This window comes from Vipera berus (assembly GCF_964194415.1).
Source record: "Vipera berus genome assembly, chromosome: 1".
Classification (NCBI taxonomy): domain Eukaryota; kingdom Metazoa; phylum Chordata; class Lepidosauria; order Squamata; family Viperidae; genus Vipera; species Vipera berus.
In genome coordinates, this window is record NC_138202.1 from 351,576,383 (window position 1) to 351,597,823 (window position 21,441).

The 21,441-nt window shown below is 44.4% G+C and overlaps 1 protein-coding gene across 1 annotated transcript in view; it reads left to right on the forward strand.

The window, feature by feature from the left end:
• Positions 1 to 21,441, forward strand: part of NF1 (neurofibromin 1) — a 239,910-nt gene that overhangs the window by 173,677 nt on the left and 44,792 nt on the right. Inside the window, exons 37-41 of the mRNA XM_081346631.1 lie at positions 6,647 to 7,079; positions 9,074 to 9,414; positions 11,333 to 11,535; positions 16,516 to 16,709; positions 19,592 to 19,732. Coding sequence (XP_081202757.1) covers positions 6,647 to 7,079; positions 9,074 to 9,414; positions 11,333 to 11,535; positions 16,516 to 16,709; positions 19,592 to 19,732 — 1,312 coding nt within the window. The remainder of the gene's footprint in view (positions 1 to 6,646; positions 7,080 to 9,073; positions 9,415 to 11,332; positions 11,536 to 16,515; positions 16,710 to 19,591; positions 19,733 to 21,441) is intronic.

Consider the following 21,441-nt stretch of genomic DNA (forward strand, 5'->3'; position numbering starts at 1 on the left):
GATAACAAGAGTACAGAATAACAGAGTTGGAAGGGACCTTGGAGGTCATCTAGTCCAACCCCCTGCTCAAGCAGGAAACCCCCCCCCATACCATTCCAGACAAATTCCAGACAGTCTCTTCTTCAAAACTTCCAGTGTTGGAGCACCCACAACTTCTGGAGGCAGGATGTTCCACTGATTAATTGTTGTCAGTGTCTGGAAATTTTCTCCTTAGTTCTAGGTTGCTTCTCTCCTTCATTAGTTTCCATTCTTTGCTTCTTGTCCTGCATTCTGGTGCTTTGGAGAATAGGTAGACACACACACCCCTTCTCTGTGGCAGCCTCTCAAATATTGGAACGCTGCTATCATGTCAGAAGTAATGCAGACTTACCTGAAGAAGATGTCAGCAGAAAGTATAGTTGTGCAAATCGGTGATGATCTAACCCAGAGGTATTTTTCTCTTGTCTACCGTGACGCCGCCTGGATGTTGGAGATGTTTTTATATATTAAAAGAGAATGTGCGTCTGAAACATGGTGTTTAGTTCTCCATTTAGAAATGCTAAACCACAGAGATGACACATTTCCTTTCTGCTGTAAGCATAATGTGATGTGCTAGAGGAAAAAGGGAAGGTGTGGAGGAGGAACCATCGCCATTCTGCCCAAATTTGCTGTCAAGATTGCAGAATAAAGCAAATTTTACTTGTGTTCGCTTAATACCAGGTCTCTTTCTCTTTTGCTTTTCAGATTCTAAGCCAGGGGTCTTCAAACTTGGCCCTTTTGTGACTTGTGGACTTCAACTCCCAGAATTCCTCAGCCAGAAGATTTCTGGGAGTTGAAGTCCACAAGTCATAAAAGGGCCAAGTTTGAAGACCCCTGTTCTAAGCAATGGAATAGATTAATGTGGCTGTCCCTATAGCATACTATAGTTTATATACATTCCTCTAACCTGAGGCCAAGAAATGTCAGGTTTGAAGAATTCTGCATGTCACCTTGTCCTCCTTGTGTACTTTGTTTATTTCTTTTTATCCCACTTTTATGATTTTTCTAAATAATTCCATACACACAATACTCCTTCCTCCTCCCATTTTCCCCACAACAATAACCCTGTGAGGTGGGTTGGGCTAAGAGAATTCCTGGCCCAAAGTCAGCGAGCCGTCTTTCATGGCTAAGGCGGGACTAGAACTCACAGTCTCCTGATGATTGGCCCAAAGTCACCCAATTGGCTTTGGTGCCTAAGTCTCCCAATTTCTAGGCCAGCACCTTAACCACTATACCAAAGTGGCTCTCAATGTTAAGTTAGTTAGCTTCCCACCTAAGCTTCCCACCTAAGCCTTGGTGGAGCAGTGGGCTAATGCCTCCTTAAGTAACACCAGCTGCCTGCAATTAGTGCAGGTTCGCATCCCACCAGGCTCAAGGTTGACTCAGCCTTCCATCCTTCCGAGGTAGGTAAAATGAGGACCCAGATTGTTGGGGGCAATTAAGCTGACTTTGTAATAATGCCGCTTGGGGTGTGTGTGAAAGCCCTAATAAGCAGGCATATACATAGAATGAAGGCTACTGCTAAGCTTGTAAGCCGCCCTGAGTCTTCGGAGAAGGGCGGGATATAAATGGAATTTTTAAAAAAAAGTAGAGTTGATCTGGATAAATGGGGGTATTGATGGTATATGTGGCACCCTGTGGAAGGCAAGCCAAGAGCATGATATTTAGACCAACAGCTTGTCAAGGTTTTACATGGAGAAAAGGAAATGTAGGATCTTTTGGGGCAACTGTTAGAAAAAGCCTCCATAAGAAAAGACAGGTAGAATATATAGACTATTGATTCAGAACATTGTAGCTACATTGAGTGGGATTGAATTTCATCAGTACTGTAGTGACCATTTATGGATACTTTGCTTTGTGACTCCATACAGAACCAAGATTCAACAATAAAGTCTCCCTATGAGTCATGTTCAACTCCTGACTTCGTGAAGATCTTCATGTAATTTTCTTGGCAAAAATGGGGAAGTATCTTGCCGTTGCCCTCTTCCAAAAAGCCTTTGCAGTTTCTGGTCTAGCTGTCTGGGGATTTCTTGGTGCTTTCCTAACCACGGTCTGTCCAGGATTTGCTCGTTTTCATTTTTGAAACCAGTTATTTAGCTGGGCAAAATTGAAAGTCTCCTTTGAGTTAGCTTGGTCCCTGGTGGTCTGATGAACATGGCTCTCTAGTTCTTTTGGCAACGACATGGAAATGGTTTGCCGTGTCCCCTGGGATTTTTTTAAAAATTTTTTTTACTTCCCAATCTAACCTACAGCATTAGTATTTCCAATGGCTTCCCATCCAAGTATTAACCAGACCTGACCCTGCTTAGCTTTTTTTGAGATCAGCCAGGAGCTACCAGCTGGTTGGGCACTGATAATGGCAATTTTATATACAACGTATATAAACTCTGTGTCTGTCTGTCTTCTGTATGTACACACACACACACACACACACACACACACACACCACGTTGTCTACCTTTCCCATGTGGGCAAACACACAGAGATGTCCCATACATCCACAGACAAATAAATGTGCCCGCCAGAAGACCCTAAATGATAGGACCTTCTGAATAAATACTTTTGAAAGAGTCAGGGAAAGATGAGAGTACATTTTTATCAGATGAGTTCTCTGAATCTTATTAATGATAATAATCTTTCCAAACAAATTTCTGATCTTAAACAGCTGTGGCTGATAAAGTACATTTAAAAGCGTTACACCCCAGTTAAACGATTAGCCAGAAAATAGTATTTTTCTAATCCTAGAACTATTTCAAATTCTGAGTGCATTATTTCAACTGTAAGGAAAAAAATAATAATTCAGGAGATCCTCAGCTGTTCCAGTGTTAACGTATTACTTATACCTTCAGATTTGGAATCCAGATTTGGTTAATATCTGCCAGTATATATCTATTGCATTAGATATGTTTAAGATTTTTTCTTCTTCCTGACACAACTGTGAAGCTTTTTAACTAGGTTAAAAGAACTGCTTTATGTTTATGTTTATTGGACTTATTATATAGTTGAACTTGTTGATATCCTGAAGGTGTTTAAGTATTTCTGCTCATCTCCTTCTAATCATTTGGATGCTCTTGGACACATCCAATTAAGTAGCACAACGCCACATCTCAGCTACCAGCAAATTAAGCGTCTGAATTATTATCTCATTAAATAGCCAGGCTGGCAATGGAAATGCCAGTAGTTAACTTAATTACAACAGCTCAGCTCTCATAAGTGACCTCATTCTCATGTTTAAGCATGGACGTAATGTGAACATTTGCAGACTACACAATTCAATAGGGATTTCATGTGGAACTCTTTCTGAGAGATAGTTTCCGGTTTTCTGTTTTGTCAATGTCCAGTGGGCTCGATTTCTCAGTCATCAATGGAGTAATTCTTTTGTTGTTATTTCTTCTGGACGAAGTTCTCTGCCCATCATTGAATTTTCTGGAAAAACTGCATTTGTGTGTGTCATCTTAAGCCACTTATGTCATCATACGGATCCAGAAAGGTTCCAAAAAAGATCTTGGACAAACTTGAACAATAGGCCCTATCCAAGAAAATGAGTTTCAGTGTGGAGAAAAGCAAAGTTTTACATTCAGGCAGGAAAAATCGAAGGTCTAAGTACAGACTGGGCGAGACCTGGCTCAAAAACAGCAACTGTGAGAGGGACCTTGGAGTCCTAGTTGGCGATCACTTGACTATGAGCCAGCAGTGTGCAGTAGCAGCCGAAAAAGCTAATAACAATCCTGGCTTGTATAAACAGAGGCATACAATTAAGAACACGCTAAGTATTAGTACCACTTTATAAAACCCTAGTAAGACCACACCTGGAATACTGCAACCAGTTTTGGTCACCCTACTACAAAAAAGTTGTTGAGAGTTTGGAAAAAGTTCAGAGAAGAGCAACTAAAATGATCAAAGGCCTCGAGATTAAAACATATGAAGAACGGCTGCAGGACTTGGGTTTGGCTAGTCTAAAGAAAAGAAGAAACAGGGGCGACATGATAGCAGTATTCCGATATCTGAGGGGCAGCCACAAAGAAGAGGGGGTCAACTTATTTTCCAAAGCACCAGAGGGCAGGACAGGAAACAATGGTTGGAAACTGACCAAAGAGAGAAGCAACCTGGAATTAAGGAGAAACTTCCTAGCAGTGAGGACAATTAACCAGTGGAAAGAGCTTGCCTTCAGAAGTCGTGGGCGCTCCATTACTGGAGGTTTTTAAGGAGAGACTGGACAGTCACTTGTCTGAAATGGTATAGGTCAGTGATGGCAAACCTTTTAGAGACCAAGTGCCCAAACTGCAACCCAAAACCCACTTATGTATCATCGGGTGCCAGGTGGGCGTGGCCTACTGGGTGGCTGTGGCCAATTGGGTGGGCGTGGCTGTGGTGGTAACGGCAGACTGGGTGGGACTAAAAAGTTCAACCAATCAATTCCAACTTTGCGAGATCTTTTTTTCCCCCCGTGAGGTTGAAATTGATTGATTGAACCTTTTTTTGTTTTTGTTTTTTGTACACGGCGGCAGAGGCCTAAAGCGAAAAGGTTTTATAAAACCCAGCTGAAGGCCTAGGACTGGGGCGATGGCACATCTGCCCACAGAGAGGGCTCTGCGTGCCACCTGTGGCACGCGTGCCATAGGTTTGCCACCACGGGTATAGGTTCTTCTGCTCGAGCAGGAGGCTGGACTAAGAAGACCTCCATAGGATCAATAATGAGGATGTGGTGGCTCAGCAGTTAAGATGCTGAGCTTGTCAGCTAGAAAGCCAGCAGCCCAGGTTCGAGACCAGAGTGCCATGCGATGGGGTGAGCACCTGTCCTCGCTCCAGCTCCTGCCAACCTAGCAGTTCAAAAGCGTGCAAACTGATGCAATGCTGGCCATGTGACTGCGGAAATCTCTTCAGACAGTGCTGGCTCAGTGACCTTGAAACAGAGATGAGCACCGCCCCCTATACTTGGCAACAACTAATGGAGTAAAATCCGCAGGGACACCGTTATCTTTTTTTACAGGGTCCATAATAATCTTTCTTTCTGATTCATATATCAGCTTATTTTAATGCTGTTTCCGCAGCATTCCCCAAGGTGGAGGAGAACCCCATTCACCAAATGGTCATTTTCTGGGAATTGTGGGGTTGCAGCTCAGTGCATATCGATGGCATGTGCTTGGAGAAAGCTGCAGTAAAGCATAGAATATACGGATCTCTTGTAATATAACCTATACTTTCTAGATCTGTCCCACCATAGTGATGTCCAGAAGCCCTCTTTCGGGGGGTTTACTCTCAGAATGTCAAATGGCTTTCTCCTGAATAAGTTCCAAAGGCCATTCTTCAGGCAGGTTCTTATTGCATACATATTCCCATCTGTTTAATAAAAGACTTGAAATCCATGTTTGAGAATGCCTGTCAGTGTCATGTATTTTGTTCATTCATTCATTCATTCATTCATTCATTCATTTTTCTATAGCCGCCCATCTCAATCCAATGGACTATTTCAATTGACTGTTTTGCTCTCAAATATACTTTTTAAATAAGGTAAATAACAAATAAGGTGAAAACACGTTAAGTCATGCTTATTATATGGATTTCCTGGTGGTTTCCCCCAGAGCTGGCTAGGGAAGTCTGGAAGTCTTAAAAGTAGCCAAGGTTGGGAACATTGCACTAACCAGATCCAAACCTATTTAGCTTTTTCCAAGGTAAGCTAAAGTAGGAAAGTTTTGCCAAATAAGATGGACTACATAGCCCTTAGGAATGTTGAAAGCACTTTCTACAGGGTATCATGTAGTCCTTGCAATAACTTTGTAAATTAGAGCATTATTTCCTAATGTGAAGTGCAAAGAATCAGAACAACTTCACGAATACGCTAACACAGTTTCTTTATTATTGATCATCTATTTTACAAGTATGAGTCAGTTGCTAAGCATCTGAATAGTGCAACAGTTGTTAAGTGTGAAAAATGGTCATAAGTCACTTTTTTCATTGCTGTTATAACTTCAGACAGTCACTAAATGAACAGTTGTAAGTTGAGGACTACCTGTATTGGCTGGGGATGTTGTGAATTAGATTTAAGGAAATCTAGAAAGCACCAGCTTGGGGAATGCTACTTCTGGAATATATAACTTCTTATTGATAGTTACCTTTATTTATAGCCTCCTAGAGGCTCATAAGAATTTAGTTTTCCAGGTAGCTTGGAACATGAATATATGTGTTTCCCAGTACCAGGCATAGAATTATTACTTCTGGGATCCATTGTGCCATGTGTATATGTTGTGTTAGATTTTAGTGTGTATGACTGTATTGTTCTTGTTTTGGTTTTATCCAACCCCACAACCTACAGGCCACATATGGCCCTGGAAAATGTAAATGTGGCCCCACAAGATTTGTAAAATTCTAACATTAGTATGTGATTTATATACATTGACTATTATATATTAGATATTTTATATGCAGCCCAAAACAATTCCTGTTCATCGCAGCTCAGGAAAGCCAAAAGGATAGATTACTGTATTGTAGCCTATATATCTTGTACAATTAATTGACTAAATTGATATATAAATTCACAAATAAATAAATCAAGGCATTTGATTTTCATTGTGATTTATTTTCCATTGTTATCATTGATTTCCATTGTGATTTATTTTCCCCCATCCAGGTTTAAGACTGGCCAAATCAATGGGGACCTGCTGATATATCATGTTTTGCTGACACTGAAGCCTTACTACGCCAAGCCATATGAGATCGTAGTGGACCTCACCCACGCTGGGCCCAGCAACCGTTTCAAAACAGACTTCCTGTCCAAGTGGTTTGTAGTTTTCCCAGGATTCGCTTACGAAAACGTCTCTGCCGTCTTCATCTACAACTGCAACTTGTGGGTGAGGGAGTACACCAAGTACCATGAGCGGCTCCTGACGGGCCTGAAAGGCAGCAAAAGGCTCATTTTCATTGACTCGCCTGGGAAATTGGCCGAGCACATAGACCACGACCAGCAGAAACTTCCTGCGGCTACTTTGGCTTTGGAAGAAGACCTGAAAGTTTTCCACAATGCCCTCAAACTGGCTCACAAAGACACCAAAGTTTCCATTAAAGTAAGTCTCATACTTACTTTAATAACCCTAGGGACGCGGTGGCTCAGTGGGTTAGGATGCTGAGCTTGTCGATCAGAAGGTCGGCAGTTCGGCGGGTCGAATCCCGAGTGCTTCATAGCAGAGTGAGCGCCTGTGACTCGTCCCAGCTTCTGCCAACCTAGCAGTTCGAAAGCATGTAAAAATGCAAGTAGAAAAATAGGGACCACTACAGTGGGAAGGTAACAGCGTTCTATGCGCCTTTGGCGTCTAGTCATGCCGGCCACATGACCATGTGAAACGGAGATGAGCACCATCCATATTCATGTTGAAAACAACTAGCACGCATGTGCGGGGGAAACTTTACCTTTACCTAAGTCTCATACTATCTATCTATCTATCTATCTATCTATCTATCTATCTATCTATCTATCTATCTATCTATCTATCTATCTATTAGATTTGTATCACTGCCTACTCGCACATGGCAACTGAAGGCGGCTTACATCAATAACAACCTATAAAAAATAAAATCACAAGAGGAAAAATAAAATAATATAATCACCCCCTACCCCATCCCAGCAACAGCACACATTAAACTAGCCATTTGCTGGGCTCTATCCGACTTTGGGTTCCCCAGGCCCGCTGGCAGAACCAGGTCTTCAGTGCCTTCTGGAAGAATGCTAAAATTGGGGCCAGTCTAATCTCTGAGGGAATGATGTTCCAGAGAGAGGGAGCCACCACAGAGAAGGCCCTTCATCTGGGTCCCGCCAGACGCATCTCCTTAAGGGATGGGACCCACAACATTCCTTGCCTCCTCGCTTTAGTGGGTCAGGTAGATATGACCGGCAAGACACAGTCCCACAGATAATCTGGTCCCAAGCCATAAAAGGCTTTAAAGGTGACAACCAGCACCTTGAATTGCACCTGGAAACAAATCAGCAACCAATGCAAGCTCCCGCAAGAGAGGTGTCACATGTGCACACCGAGGTCTGCACAAAACCGTGCGGGCTGCTGCATTTTGTACCAACTGGAACTTCCAATGCTCTTCAGGGGCAGCCCCAGTTAACTGTATTTTTGGCATTTATAGCAGCTTTTCCCCAATCTGGTATCTTGCAGTAGGTGCTAAAACAGTGCTTCTCAACTCTGGTCACTTTTAAGATAGGTGGACTTCAACTCCCAGAATTAAACAAGCATAATATTATATCTGAGAGAGGGGTGATGGCTCAGCGCCTAAAGACATTGAACTTGTCAGCCGGAAAGCCCGGGTTTGAGACCAGAGCACTGCACAATGGGGTGAATTCCCGTTCCTGTCCCAGCTCCTGCCCACCTAGCAATTCAAAAGCATGCAAATGCGAGTAGATAAAAGAGTTACCAGCTCGGTGGGAAGTTAACGGCGTTCTCTGCACCTTTGCCGTATAGCCCTTCTGGCCATATAACCACAGAAAATGTCTTCGTACAATACTGGCTCCCTCAGCCAAGAAAGGGAGATGAGGACTGCATCCTAGATTTGGACACAACTGGTCAGTGGAAACCTAATATTATATCCAGAGCTTTTTGCCCGAGCTTTCAGTGGCTGTAGCTTTAACTTAACTAGCTACGTGTAGTAAGACAGGTGAAATAGTAGTATTTTCTACTTGAAAAAAGTTGACCCTTAAGAAGGACTGATTTGGATTCCAGATGATTATGCATCTTGAAACAATAAAATACGTCCCTTCCTATTTTATCGGTTGCCATCCTGCATTCTCAAAACATTTGAAAATAATATTACGGCCTACTACGGGGCGAAAAAAATCTCCTTTTATCTCTGTAAGAGAACACTATAACTTTGGGGTATCCAACCTTGGCCACTTTAAGACACATGGACTTCAACTCCCAGAATTCCTCAGCCAGCATGGTTGGCTACGGAATTCTGGGAGATGAAGTCCCCAAGTCTTAAAGTTGCCAAGTTGGACACCCCTGCCTTAGCTAGTGCTTCTTTTTTCTTTTCTCCCACCCAAACTCGTTGCCTTCCACAGGTTGGCTCCACGGCTGTCCAGGTGACGTCAGCTGAGCGCACAAGAGTCCTGGGCCAGACCGTGTTCCTGAACGACATTTACTACGCTTCGGAAATAGAGGAAATCTGCCTTGTGGATGAAAACCAGTTCACCCTAACCATTGCCAACCAGGGCACTCCTCTGACTTTCATGCACCAGGAGTGCGAAGCTATTGTACAGTCTATCATTCATATACGGACACGATGGGAATTATCCCAACCCGACTCCATACCGCAGCATACGAAAATCCGTCCCAAGGATGTGCCCGGAACCCTGCTGAACATCGCGCTGCTTAATCTAGGGAGCTCGGACCCAAGTCTACGGTAGGTGTCGCTGTTGTTTGTGGAGGGATTGTGAGACCTGGTGTTGAACGAGTCCCAACTACACAGATAGTCCTGGACTTATGACCGCAATTCAGCCCGAAATTTCCTTTGCTGAGCCAGGCTCACCACGGCTATTAAACCCCATACAGGTAGTCCTTGACTTACAACGGTTCACTTGGTGACCTTTCAAAGTTACAACGGCACTGAGAAAAGTCACCTAGGATCATTTCTCTGTTAACAGCCTTTGTAGCATCCCCATGGTCATGTGATTGAAATCCAGATGCTCGGCAACTGGTTCATACCTACAACCGTTGCTGTGTCCCGAGGTCATGTGATCCCCTTTTGCAGCCTTTTGACGAGCGAAGTCCGTGGGGAAGCCAGATTCGCTTAAGAACCGGGTTACTGTCGTGCCTCCGTCTGAGCCTGAATCTGCGGAGGAAGAGGAACTGGAAGGGGACCCTCTGGAGGCCCGAGGGAGAGGGGTCTGTGGCTTCGGAAGGATGTGGGGAGGAGCAGGCCGAGGCAGGCCAGGGCCCTTCGGGATTGGGACAGGAGGAAGAGGGGAGGCAGAGTTCAGGCGATGAGCAAGGGCCACCCCCACCTGATCCTAGAGGACGGAGAGTGGAGAGAAAGAGGGAACAACGCAGGCAGGCTCAACTACTCGGGAGGAGAGTGTCCCTGCCCTTCTCCAGGAGGAACACCTGGAGATTGAGATTTAGGGAGATGCTGTGGGGAGGGGCATTTGTCGGGAACAAACGCTGATTCCTTGGAGTGTTGTGCATTGTTGCTGACCTCTTGTTCTGTGACTTCTGTTTTGGACGCTTGGAAACTGACTATTGGACTGACTGGCCACGTTGCTTGAATGTTTAAAGGCCTCGGACTGTATTTTGGATTCTCTCTTTTGAAAAACTGCTCAGGCAAGCTAGGATTCAAACAGACTCGTTAAGTTAATGTTTTCCCCCTTGTTATCTCTATGGCCTGGAGTACTACTTTCTTACGCTAATCAGACTATATTTGAACTTGCTTTCAGCCAAAGTCGGCTGAAGGGGTGTGTGTGTGTGTGTTTGTGTGTGTGTTCTTTTGTTGAGGCTTGCCAGCAAACGTGGGAGCATTTAGAGCAATAAAAGAACTGTTTGCATTGCCTCTGTGCTGTGCCCTGGGTCATCACAGTTACTAACTTATCAGCTGCAGTGATTCACTTAGCATCTGTGGCAAGAAAGGTCATAAAATGGGGCAAAACTCACTTAACAAGTGCTTCACTTAACAACAGAAATTTTGGGCTCAATTGTGTTCGTAAGTTGAGGATTACCTGTACGCTTGTTAACTGAATCACGTGGTCTATAAGTCAGTCTGGCTTCCTCATTGACTTTGCTTGTCAGAAGGTCACAAAAGGGGATCACGTGGCCCTGGGACATCCTAATTGTCATAAATATGAACCAGCTGCCAAGCATCTGAATTTCAAATCACGTGACCGTGGGAATGCTGCAACGGTCATGTGTGTGAAAGCGGTCATAAGTCACTTTTTTGGTGCTGTTGTAACTTTGAATGGTCACTAAATGAACAGATGTTAGTTGAGGACCACCTGCAATCTCTCACGTGTTGGTTTTATGTAGATTTCATCGTCATCTAATGGAGAGACCCTCCTACGGCTGACCAAATAAGATTCTTGAGTTGATTTGAGGGGGGGGGGGGTCAGAGGCCAAATAGGCTGATATCAGTGTTAAGAAATCACTTGGTTGAGTTGGACAGTCATAGAAATTGAATGAATTGATTGAAAGAATGAATGGGTAGATGGATGAATGATTGGATGGATGGATGGATAAACGAATGAAAGAACGAAATAGGTTTCTGAACATAGACTTTCTGGACCTTACCAAGGGAACGTTTTTTTTAATGCATTCCTCATTTTTTGTTGCAGGTCTGCGGCCTATAATCTTCTCTGTGCCTTAACTTGTACTTTTAATTTAAAGATTGAAGGCCAATTACTGGAAACGTCAGGTCTTTGTATCCCTGCAAACAACACTCTTTTCATTGTCTCCATTAGTAAGACTCTGGCAGCTAATGAGCCCCACCTTACCCTAGAGTTTTTGGAAGAATGCATTTCCGGATTTAGCAAGTCTAGTAAGTAATATTACTTCGCTTTTCCAGTTTTTATAAGGTAATAGCCATGGCTTGATAGCTGCATTGAGGAAATCAGCAGCGCTGATATTGGGGATCAGTGGAGGGGTGGCTATATTAAATAATAGTAACAATACAGGGAACCCTCTGTCAAGTTTCCGATGTCTGGGCTTTTCAAGTGACTCTGAGGCCTTGTTTACCTTGAAAGTCCTTTATTCAGCCTAATACACCGGCAAATGCTTGCTCGAAGGAAGCTGGAATCTGAAATCTCCGCCCCTTGCACAATATAATTAAACACAATTCTCCACCTTTCTAATTTTGTCATTAATCATATTCTCCAATTAATTTAAAGAATCAACTTCCCTTCCATTAGAGCAGACATGTCAAACACAAGGCCCGGGGGCCGGATCCGGCCCGCGAAGTGGTTTCATGCGGCCTGCGAAGCCATCCTGGAAAGAGTGAGGGAACGGCCCCCACTGCCTTGGCCTTGGCCCAGAGACCCTCCTTCTGCCAGAGACCCTCAGATCTGTCCCACTCCTGCCCAGGCCCCCATAGGCACCCTTGATGCGAACGATGTAGAGCTGGCCACGCCCACCCAGTAGGCCATACGCACTCTAGCCACGCCCACCCAGTAGGCCACGCCCACCCGGGCCATACCCACCCGGCCCCCTGAGGGCAACCGCAATGCTGATGCGGCCTTCAATGAAATTGAGTTTGACACCCCTGCGTTATCTTCTTTAGAGAGACAAATGGCCTTCAGAGTGCATTCCTACTCTTCCCTCCCACCAATTTTAAACTAAAACAATACACAAGTCTTAAAGCAATACACAAGTTTAACATATGAAATAGCTACTTCTTCATCTCATGTCAAGCAATAACATTCGATGTTAGCAGCATTGACACCCTCACTTAACAATGGTAATTGGAGCCAGTATTTCTGCCACTAAGCCAGGGGTGTCAAACTGCCGGCCCGCAGGCCGGACGCATCGCGACGAAACCGCGCCCACCCCATTGCCGGCAATGGGGAAAAAGCTCCGATACGTCGCGCGACGTCACGTGGCGTCGCGAGTGTGACATGTCTGCACTAAGCAATGCAGTCGAAAAGTGAGAGGTCGCATGACCACATTGCTTAGCAGTGGCAATCCTGGCAATCCCCGTTGTTGTCATTAAGCAAGGATCATGAGTCATTCAGTAAGGACCTCCTGGCAACTTCCTGACAGCTTCCAGCAAGCAAAGTCAATGGGGAAGCCAGCGGAAAGTCACAAGTCCCAGGCAGTTCTTAAGCAGGCCAGTAAGTGTGTAAGGAGCTATTGCAGCACAAGTGTGGCGGGACTAAGTGTGGCTACTGCCAGGTGGGAGAGGATGCGACAGTGGCCACTGTAGCAATAATGCAATAAAAATGAAGGCATTATGTACAGTTGTAGAGGTGGAGAAATGTGCATGTAGGCAACATACCCGAGCACACACTCAGTAAAGTTAAGAGTTTTAGTGAATCCAAGAGTGCAGCAATTAATAAAAGGCAGGTTTACATTGAAATATGAGAATTGTTCTTTTTAAAAGAACACCCTGAAAAGGTAGAGCTAAATACATTTTTAGGAACCCTGAATTAATTCTACAAATCTGGCAGCACATGAAAAATAAAATAGGCCCCTCTTACACAGTACATAGGGAAATGTAATCCCAGCTCCAGCTTTTAAAAAATATACATCTATGAGTAGACAGAGTTATTGACATGCTTCGTGCAGCGTTTCTCAGCCTTGGCCACTTGGAAGATGTGTGGACTTCAACTCCCAGAATTCCCTCGCCAGGATGGCAAGAGGCATGCTAACTCAGATATAAGCAGAAAGAACTTCTTCTGCCACTTACAGCTTCTTAATGATCTCTGTTTCGTTCAAAGAGTCTGGCAACTTCCCTTTCTTTTTTGTTTGAAATGTTTCGCTGCTTATCCTAGTAGCTTCTTCAGTCAGACAGAATTGGTTAGGGGGACCCCACGTAGGTCTCAAGAGTGGTGTCATTTCTCAGGCTTGTTAGCTGAGTAGGCAGAGATCATTAACAATTGCTCCTCCTAAATATTTTATTTAGGTGGTCCTTAAGCGTGGCCTCCCTGGTGAACTTGTGAAGTGGTGTTGATCTTCCTGAGGCTTTATTTCTATAAGTCACCTGTGGTCACCACGAGTTGGGCAGCCATATAAATGTTCTTAATAAATAGATAAAATAGGAGGAAAACGTAAAAGAAGGGGGACGGGAGGATGTTCGGAAATGCCATTTGTTGTGGGGTTGAACTTAGGGTACAGGTTCTGAATTGTATTCAGACTTGGGCCAACACCCAGGAGATAGGTTGCTGAAAATTTGCACTCCTCAATCCGGAATGTGAAATTTGAGAAGTGATGATGCATGCTGCTTTCATTGAGAAGATGGCAAATTAATCACCTGCTCGTTCCTTCTTCGGGGCCCAGGTTATAGTAGTAGCCTTTCTCTTTCTTTCCCTCTTCCCCAGAAAGCATGATGAGTCTGTAAGCTCAAAATAAATTCCAACCCACCCACCTGACATCCACTTCTGCTCTTGCAGTGGGAAGCGTGGGAGGTAAAGGAAAATAACTGTTCCCCAGTGCTTACAATTCAGTCTCACTGAGAAGGCTGAGCATTAGCGGTTCATGGAACGGATAGGAGAAAATTGTCTGGCCTGTCAATTCCCATGACCAGGGAATTGAAGTGGAACTCATCAAATTTGCAGATGACACCAAACTGGCAGGAGTAGCCAACACCCCAGAAGACAAAACTCAGGATCCAAACAGATCTTGACCAACTTGAACAATGGGCCCTGTCCAACAAAACGACTTTCAGTGTGGAGAAAAGCAACGTTTTACATTTAGGAAGGAAAAATCAAAGGTACAAGTACAGATCGGGCGAGACCTGGCTTAAAAACAGTAACTGTGAGAGGGGCCTTGGAATCCTAGTGGACGATCACTTGACCATGAGTCAGCAGTAATACAGTCCTGGGTTGTATAAGCAGAGGTGTAGAATCAAGACCACACGACGTATTAGTACCGCTTTGTAAAACCCTACTAAGACCACAGCTGGAATATTGCAGCCAATGTTTGGGGGAAAATATCAGAGAAGAGCAACTAAGATGATCAAAGGCCTGGAGAATAAAACATACAAAGAATGGCTGTGGGACTTGGGTTTGGCTAGTTTAAAGAAAAGAAGAAACAGGGGTGACATGATAGCACTAGTCCAGTATTTGAGGGGCTGCCACAAAGACGAGGGGGTCACATTATTCTCCAAAGCACCAGAGTTAAGGACAATGAGAACAATTAACCAGTGGAACAGCTTGCCTCCAGAAATCATGGGCGCTCCATCACTGGAGATTTTTAAGAAGAGACTAGACAGTCACTTGTCTGAGATGGTATTGGTTCTCCTGCTTAAGCAGGGGGCTGAACTAGAAGACCTCCAAGGCCCCTTCCAGCTCTATTCTATTCTTTGTGCATTCTGTTTCCCGGTATTGTTGGGGAAATTATATGTATGGCAGTGAAAGTTGGACCATAAGAAAGGCTGAGCGCCAAAGAATTGAGGCCTTTGAACTATGGTGCTGGAGAAGACTCCTGCGAGTTCCTTGCACTGCAAGGCGACCAAACCAGTCAGTCCTAGAGGAGATCAACCCCGACTGCTTTTTAGAAGGCCAGATCCTGAAGCTAAAACTCAAATACTTTGGCCACCTAATGAGAAGGAAGGACTCACTGGAGAAGAGCCTAATGCTGGGAAAGGTGGAGGGCAAGAGAAGAAGGGGACGACAGAGAATGAGGTGGCTGGATGGAGTCACTGTTCTGAACCAGCCTGCTACCGGCCTTGCAGAAAGGCAACCCCTGTACAAACGGCAGAGGCTGGAGAGCGTCTGAGGCTGGAAGGCGTCTGCCAAGATTTATTACACAAACAACAGAACAAGAAACAAAACACTGGAACTGTGATCCTCAAACGGAGCGGTTGCTTTCAGCAACCAGCCCTTCCCCAAACACTCCCTTTATTAGAGTTCAGGGCGTGGCCTCCCTGTGCCTCCTTCCGAGGAGTCCCACAGCCTTTCTCTGCTTGTTCCTGCTTGACTGCCTCCTGCGTCGGGCGTCCTTGAACAGGGCCAGCTGTGGGTCATCATCATCCGCACTGTCGGGCTCGCGCAGCTGAGAAGAGGGCCCTGGCTGGGGGCTCTGCAAAGCCTCCAAGCCATCATCAGCGAGTTCGTCTTCAACACCCTCCTCCTCCCCCTCGTCTGAGTCATCCGAGACATCCGAGCCGGCTGCCGGACCCACAGGCTGGCCCTGAATCACAACAGTCACTGAAACAGTAGACGTGAGCTTAAATGGACTCCAGAAGATGGTAGAGGACAGGAAGGCCTGGAGGAACGTTGTCCATGGGGTCATGATGGCTCAGACACGACTTCGCAGCTAACAACAACAACAACAACAACAAAGGCAAGGGGAAGAACCAAGATTCCTTCGCCATGGGCACATTTCCCCTCTCAAAACAACTCTCTGTTGGGAAACAACCATATAAATGTCTCTCTTCTTGAACTTGCTGAAGGAATTCAATGAAGATTACAAAGTCAAGAGTGTGCTGTCAGCCCTGCTAATATTTGGAGAGTCTTATCCATGAAGTCTGGTATGTGCATCGTTGTGTTTGAAGGTGCCCTGTCTTTGATCTGCAGCCCAAGGCCCATTTGGGTTCATTGCAGGAGACCTAGAGTTGTTAGTTTCTTTTGTCATTTAGCACCATATCTCACGCTACTTTTGGTGCCAAAGTCAACTTGCCTTTCAAGAATGGGGGGTCTGAAGATCACCAATCCAGGACCCTTCGGCAGAGAGAAATCATTATTTGCTGTCTTTCCAGCACACTTTGCTTTTTCATAACTACCAAGTTTTGTTCCAGAAGATAATTGGGCAAACTTTTGTGCGAGACTTTTTTTTCTAATATGTCTGTTTATTTGAATTTCAGGTATTGAACTAAAACATCTCTGTCTGGAATATATGACTCCCTGGTTATTGAATCTGGTCCGCTTTTGCAAACATAATGATGATGCTCGGCGCCAGCGAGTCACAGCGATTCTTGATAAGCTTATCACAATGACAATAAATGAGAAACAGATGTATCCTTCCATTCAAGCCAAGATATGGGGTAGTTTGGGACAGGTACTGTTTTCGACTGGTTCCCCCCTCTCAGTTTTTGGTTGAAGAATAAACAATATATGTATGACATGTTCTTCACTGTATGTTTAACTATATGTCTATGCTTGACTTAAATATCCTCCCCAAAAGCTATTTCTGCCATGTCCTGGTGAAGTTATTGAAAGGGTATATGCTAAACTCAAGTGTCCTCTATTCAGAACCATTGTTTTCTTTAGCATTTCTTTCCTATGGTGGTAGGATCTGGTGGTTTCTCCAAAGTGCTCACCTAGCTTTTTCAACAAAGCTATCATTACAAGATAAGATAAGGGCTCTTATTTATGAACTGGCTGGTTGCAGAGCCTGACGTAGAACCTGACACTGACTTGGGCCAAAAGGAAAGGATTGGACCAAGGTCACCCAGGCAGCTTCTGTGCGTAAGGGAGGACTAAGCCTTGCCTTGTCAAGCACAGGAAATCAGGAGTCCAGGTAGTTCAAATGATTATAGGTTTATTGTGCGCTAATGCGCTCTACAAAAATCTGAACTACTAACAGTAAAAGCAGATTGGCAGCAGATAAGAGTCAGTGGAGTTCAAGGTGGGCTAGACTCCGATCTCTTGTGGGCAGGAAGGGACTCGAGACTGATGACGCGTTTGACCCCTCCCTCAGGCTCAGCCTGGTCATTTCCTACATCCCTCTTCCCACTGTTATCTACTGTCTTAACTACACTGGCTCTTAAGGAAAGTAGTTCATCCTTCCATGCCTCAGGGAGGACTTGGGTCTCCTCAGGTCCAGAACCATTACTCCACCCTGTTCAGAGTAAACTGTTAAATATCTTTTAAACGTTACTATGGCATTTATTTGGATTTGTCTTTCAGGATTTTTGTTGATAATAAGCTGGTAAGTGAATCAGATTTCCCGGGCAGAAAAAAAAACCTAGTCTTTCTGTCAAAATCAACCTTCCAGCTTGACATAGTTGTGGAAAGATTTTTTTTAAATTATTATTATTATTATTTTATCTGATTAAAGAATGTAAATTTATCTCATTATTTTAGAGGGTTCTTCACACTTAACCATTTTCTTGTGGCATTTAATACTGAATGATGTTAGCAAGAAGCTACTTAGAATACCCAGATGAGCATAGATCAACACCAAGATTATCATCAGACCAACATTCAAATAGTAAAATAATACTCCAAACAAGCTAACATTAAACAGCCCAACCAAAGAACCACCAAGACTTCCCCCACCAACTGTGACGGGGCAAACCACTAGAATATAAATTGAGAGCAATTTATGTTCTTCAACATAATATATATAATATATAATATATCCTTCAAGAAAACAACCAAGCTCAGATACAACTAAGAACCGCTCAGAAGCTACAGGCAGTCCTTGACTTGTGATCACAATTGAGCCCAAAATTTATGTTGCTAGGTGAGAAATTTGTTAAGTGAGGTTTGCCCCATTTTACGATTTCTCTTACCACATTTGTTAAGTGAATCATATAGTTTTTAAATTAGTAACTCGGTTGCTAAGTGAATCTGGCTTCCCCACTGACTTTGCTTGTCAAAAGGTTGCAAAGGGGGATCACACAACCCCGGGACACTGTGACCGTCATCAATGTGAGCCAGCTGTCAAGCATCCAAATGTAAATCACGTGACCATGGGATGCTGGAATAGTAATAAGCATGGAAAAGGGTCATAAGTCACTTTTTCCGGTACCGTTGTAACTTCGAACGGTCACTAAGCGAACTGTTGTAAGTCGAGGACTACCTGCACTTTATTTGACGTGCTTTGTATCAGATTTCTGAATTCACAGTCCATTCGTTCCTGTTAGCATTAAGTCAACAGTAAAGCCAATCCTTTAATAGTCAAGGAAGATCAATGTCTCTCTTAGTTAGCTGACATTAGATGACACCATTCGATTTGCACATTTAATTTTCACAGTAGGAGGCAGCAGCTAACTGCCCTTGGCTGACCTCAGAAAAGTTGATCAGGTTTTATGCTTGGATGGAAACCACAAAGAAATCCCAGGTTGGTAAACTAGAGTGGGATGTCAAAAAAAAAAAAAAGATCCTGGAAAAAAGTGATAGCAAATACTTCCACAGTGTTTCAACTAAGTCACTAAAAGTTGAGCATGACTTAGGAGAGTCTTAAACTTAACCTCGGCCTAAATAGAAGGGGGCGTGTCCTGAAAACCCAACGTTTACTGTAATGTGATCAACATAAGATTAATAATATCTATTTCAGAAGAAGCAAAAGTTTTGACAACTTGTGCACTGTTCTGTACCAGCCTGCTACCGGCCCTGCAGAAAAGGCAACCCCTTTATAAACGGCAAGAGGCTGGAATGACATCTGCCAAATTTTTTACTACAAAAAACAAACAAGACACGCACCAAGATACAGGAGCTTTGAAACACTATCTGAGCGGTTGCTTTCAGCAAACCAGCCCTCCCCAAACATTCCCTTTATAAAGAGTTCAGGGCGTGGCCTCTCTCTGCCTCCTTCCGAGAAGCCCCACAGCCTTCCTCTGTTTACTCCTACTTGACTGTCTCCTGCGTCGGGCATCCTTGAACAGGGCCAGCTGTGGGTCATCTTCATCCACACTGTCAGGCTCACACAGCTGGGTCTCCATGGTGACCAGGTGGGAGGGGCCTGGCTGAGGGCTCTCATCAGCAAGATCTTCAACCCCCTCAGCAAGGTCTTCAACACCCCCCTCCTCCTCTGATTCGTCCGACCCAACTGCCGAACCCACAGGCTGACCCTGAATCACAACATGCACAGCCTGCAGTGCACATGTGTTGACTGATGTGTTCCAAATTAGAGAACGTTTAGGTCCCCTTTCAATACAAAAGATTACGTTTGCATGTTCTTGAGCACGGCTGTTTTTCTTGCCTTTTTGACAGATAACTGATCTACTCGATGTGGTGCTGGACAGTTTTATCAAAACCAGTGCCACAGGAGGATTGGGGTCCATCAAAGCAGAGGTCATGGCAGATACAGCTGTTGCCCTGGCTTCTGGAAACGTGAAGCTGGTTTCCAGCAAAGTAAGCATTCTCCTTGAATTTAACTAGTTATTCTCTTCACGTGTGGATGGAAATCCGTGAGTAATATATATATTTTTTCTCCTTCACTTGTTCTCTGTCCTTCTTTTGTTGGATAGCAGGGAAAAGGGCTAACAAACTGGCACAAAACAATCTCCCATGTTGAAAAATATTACAGGTAGTCCTTGACTTAACAACAGTTCATTTAGTGACCATTAACAGCAGTGGAAAAAAGTGACTTACGACCGTTTTTCACACTTACAACCATTGCAGCATCTCCACTGTCACGTGATCAAACTTCACACAGCTTTACACTCTGTAGCAAGCCATCTCGAGAAGCCTGGAAGTTACGTCAGGATGCTTTTTGTTGACTACAGCTCGGCTTTCAACACCATTTTGCCGAGCATTCTCATCGAGAAGCTGACTGACTTGAAATTCTCCCCCGCCATCTGCGATTGGATTCAAGACTTTCTTAGGGATCGGTTACAAACAGTGAGGGTCGGCTCTGCTTTGTCCACCCCCCTGAAGCTTTGCACCGGCACGCCACAGGGCTGTGTGCTTAGCCCCTACCTGTACTCTTTATACACTTATGATTGTGTATCATCTGACCCGTCCACTGCGATAATCAAGTTCGCAGATGATACAACTGTGGTGGGTCTTATTACAGGTGGGGATGAGAGAGCATACAGGGCGGAGGTACAAAAACTATCCATATGGTGTAGTAACAACAACTTGCACCTAAACATCGGCAAGACGAAAGAGATGGTGTTAGACTTCCGGAGAAAAAAGGAGGAACCTGCCCCACTTCACATCGGAGAGAACTGTGTAGAGAGAGTTTCCTCCTTTAAATTTCTGGGAGTCTAACTCTGTGAAGATCTGACCTGGAAAGTTAACACAACTCAGGTGGCTAGAAAGGCCCAACAGAGGCTTCACTTTCTTAGGGTCTTGCGGAAGAACAGGGTAGAACAACGGCTAATGACCCTCTTTTACCGGTCTACTATAGAGAGCGTCCTCTCGTATGGTATTGTGGTTTGGTATGCTGGTCTGACAGCCGCGGATAGGAAAGTATTACAGAGGGTAGTGAGCACAGCACAAGACATTGTGGGCTGTTCCCTGACACCACTGGATGACATCGCCAGGGCTCGTTGCCTTGGAAGAGTGAGGAAGATTCTCAGGGATGACTCACACCCTGGACGGTATCTCTTTACTCTCCTACCATCCGGTAGGAGATATAGGAATATAGTCAGCCATACCAACAGGCTGAAAAATAGCTTTCATCCGTGGGCTGTTAGGCTTTTAAATGGGACATAATCTTATGCAGAATTGACTTGGGAGGCCGGTGTGTGGTGTAGTTGGTTCACATAGTGTGGTGGGATGGAGGGTTTGTTGTCACTGTGTGTTGGGGGGAGAGAGCACGGGGGGCGGAGGCTCAGCTAATCTCAATGTACACACGTTGTACTTTGACAATAAAGGTTTATTATTATTATTATTCAGGTGCTTGGCGGCTGACTCATATTTATGACAGCTGCAATGTACAGGGGTCATGTGATGACCTTCTGCTGCCTTCTGACAGACAGAGACAATGGGGAAGCCAGATTCACTTAACAACCCTGTTGCTAACATAACAGTTGCAGTGATTCACTTAACATCTATGGCAAGAAAGGCTGTAAAATGCGGCAAAACTCACTTAACAAATGTCTCGCTCAGCAACA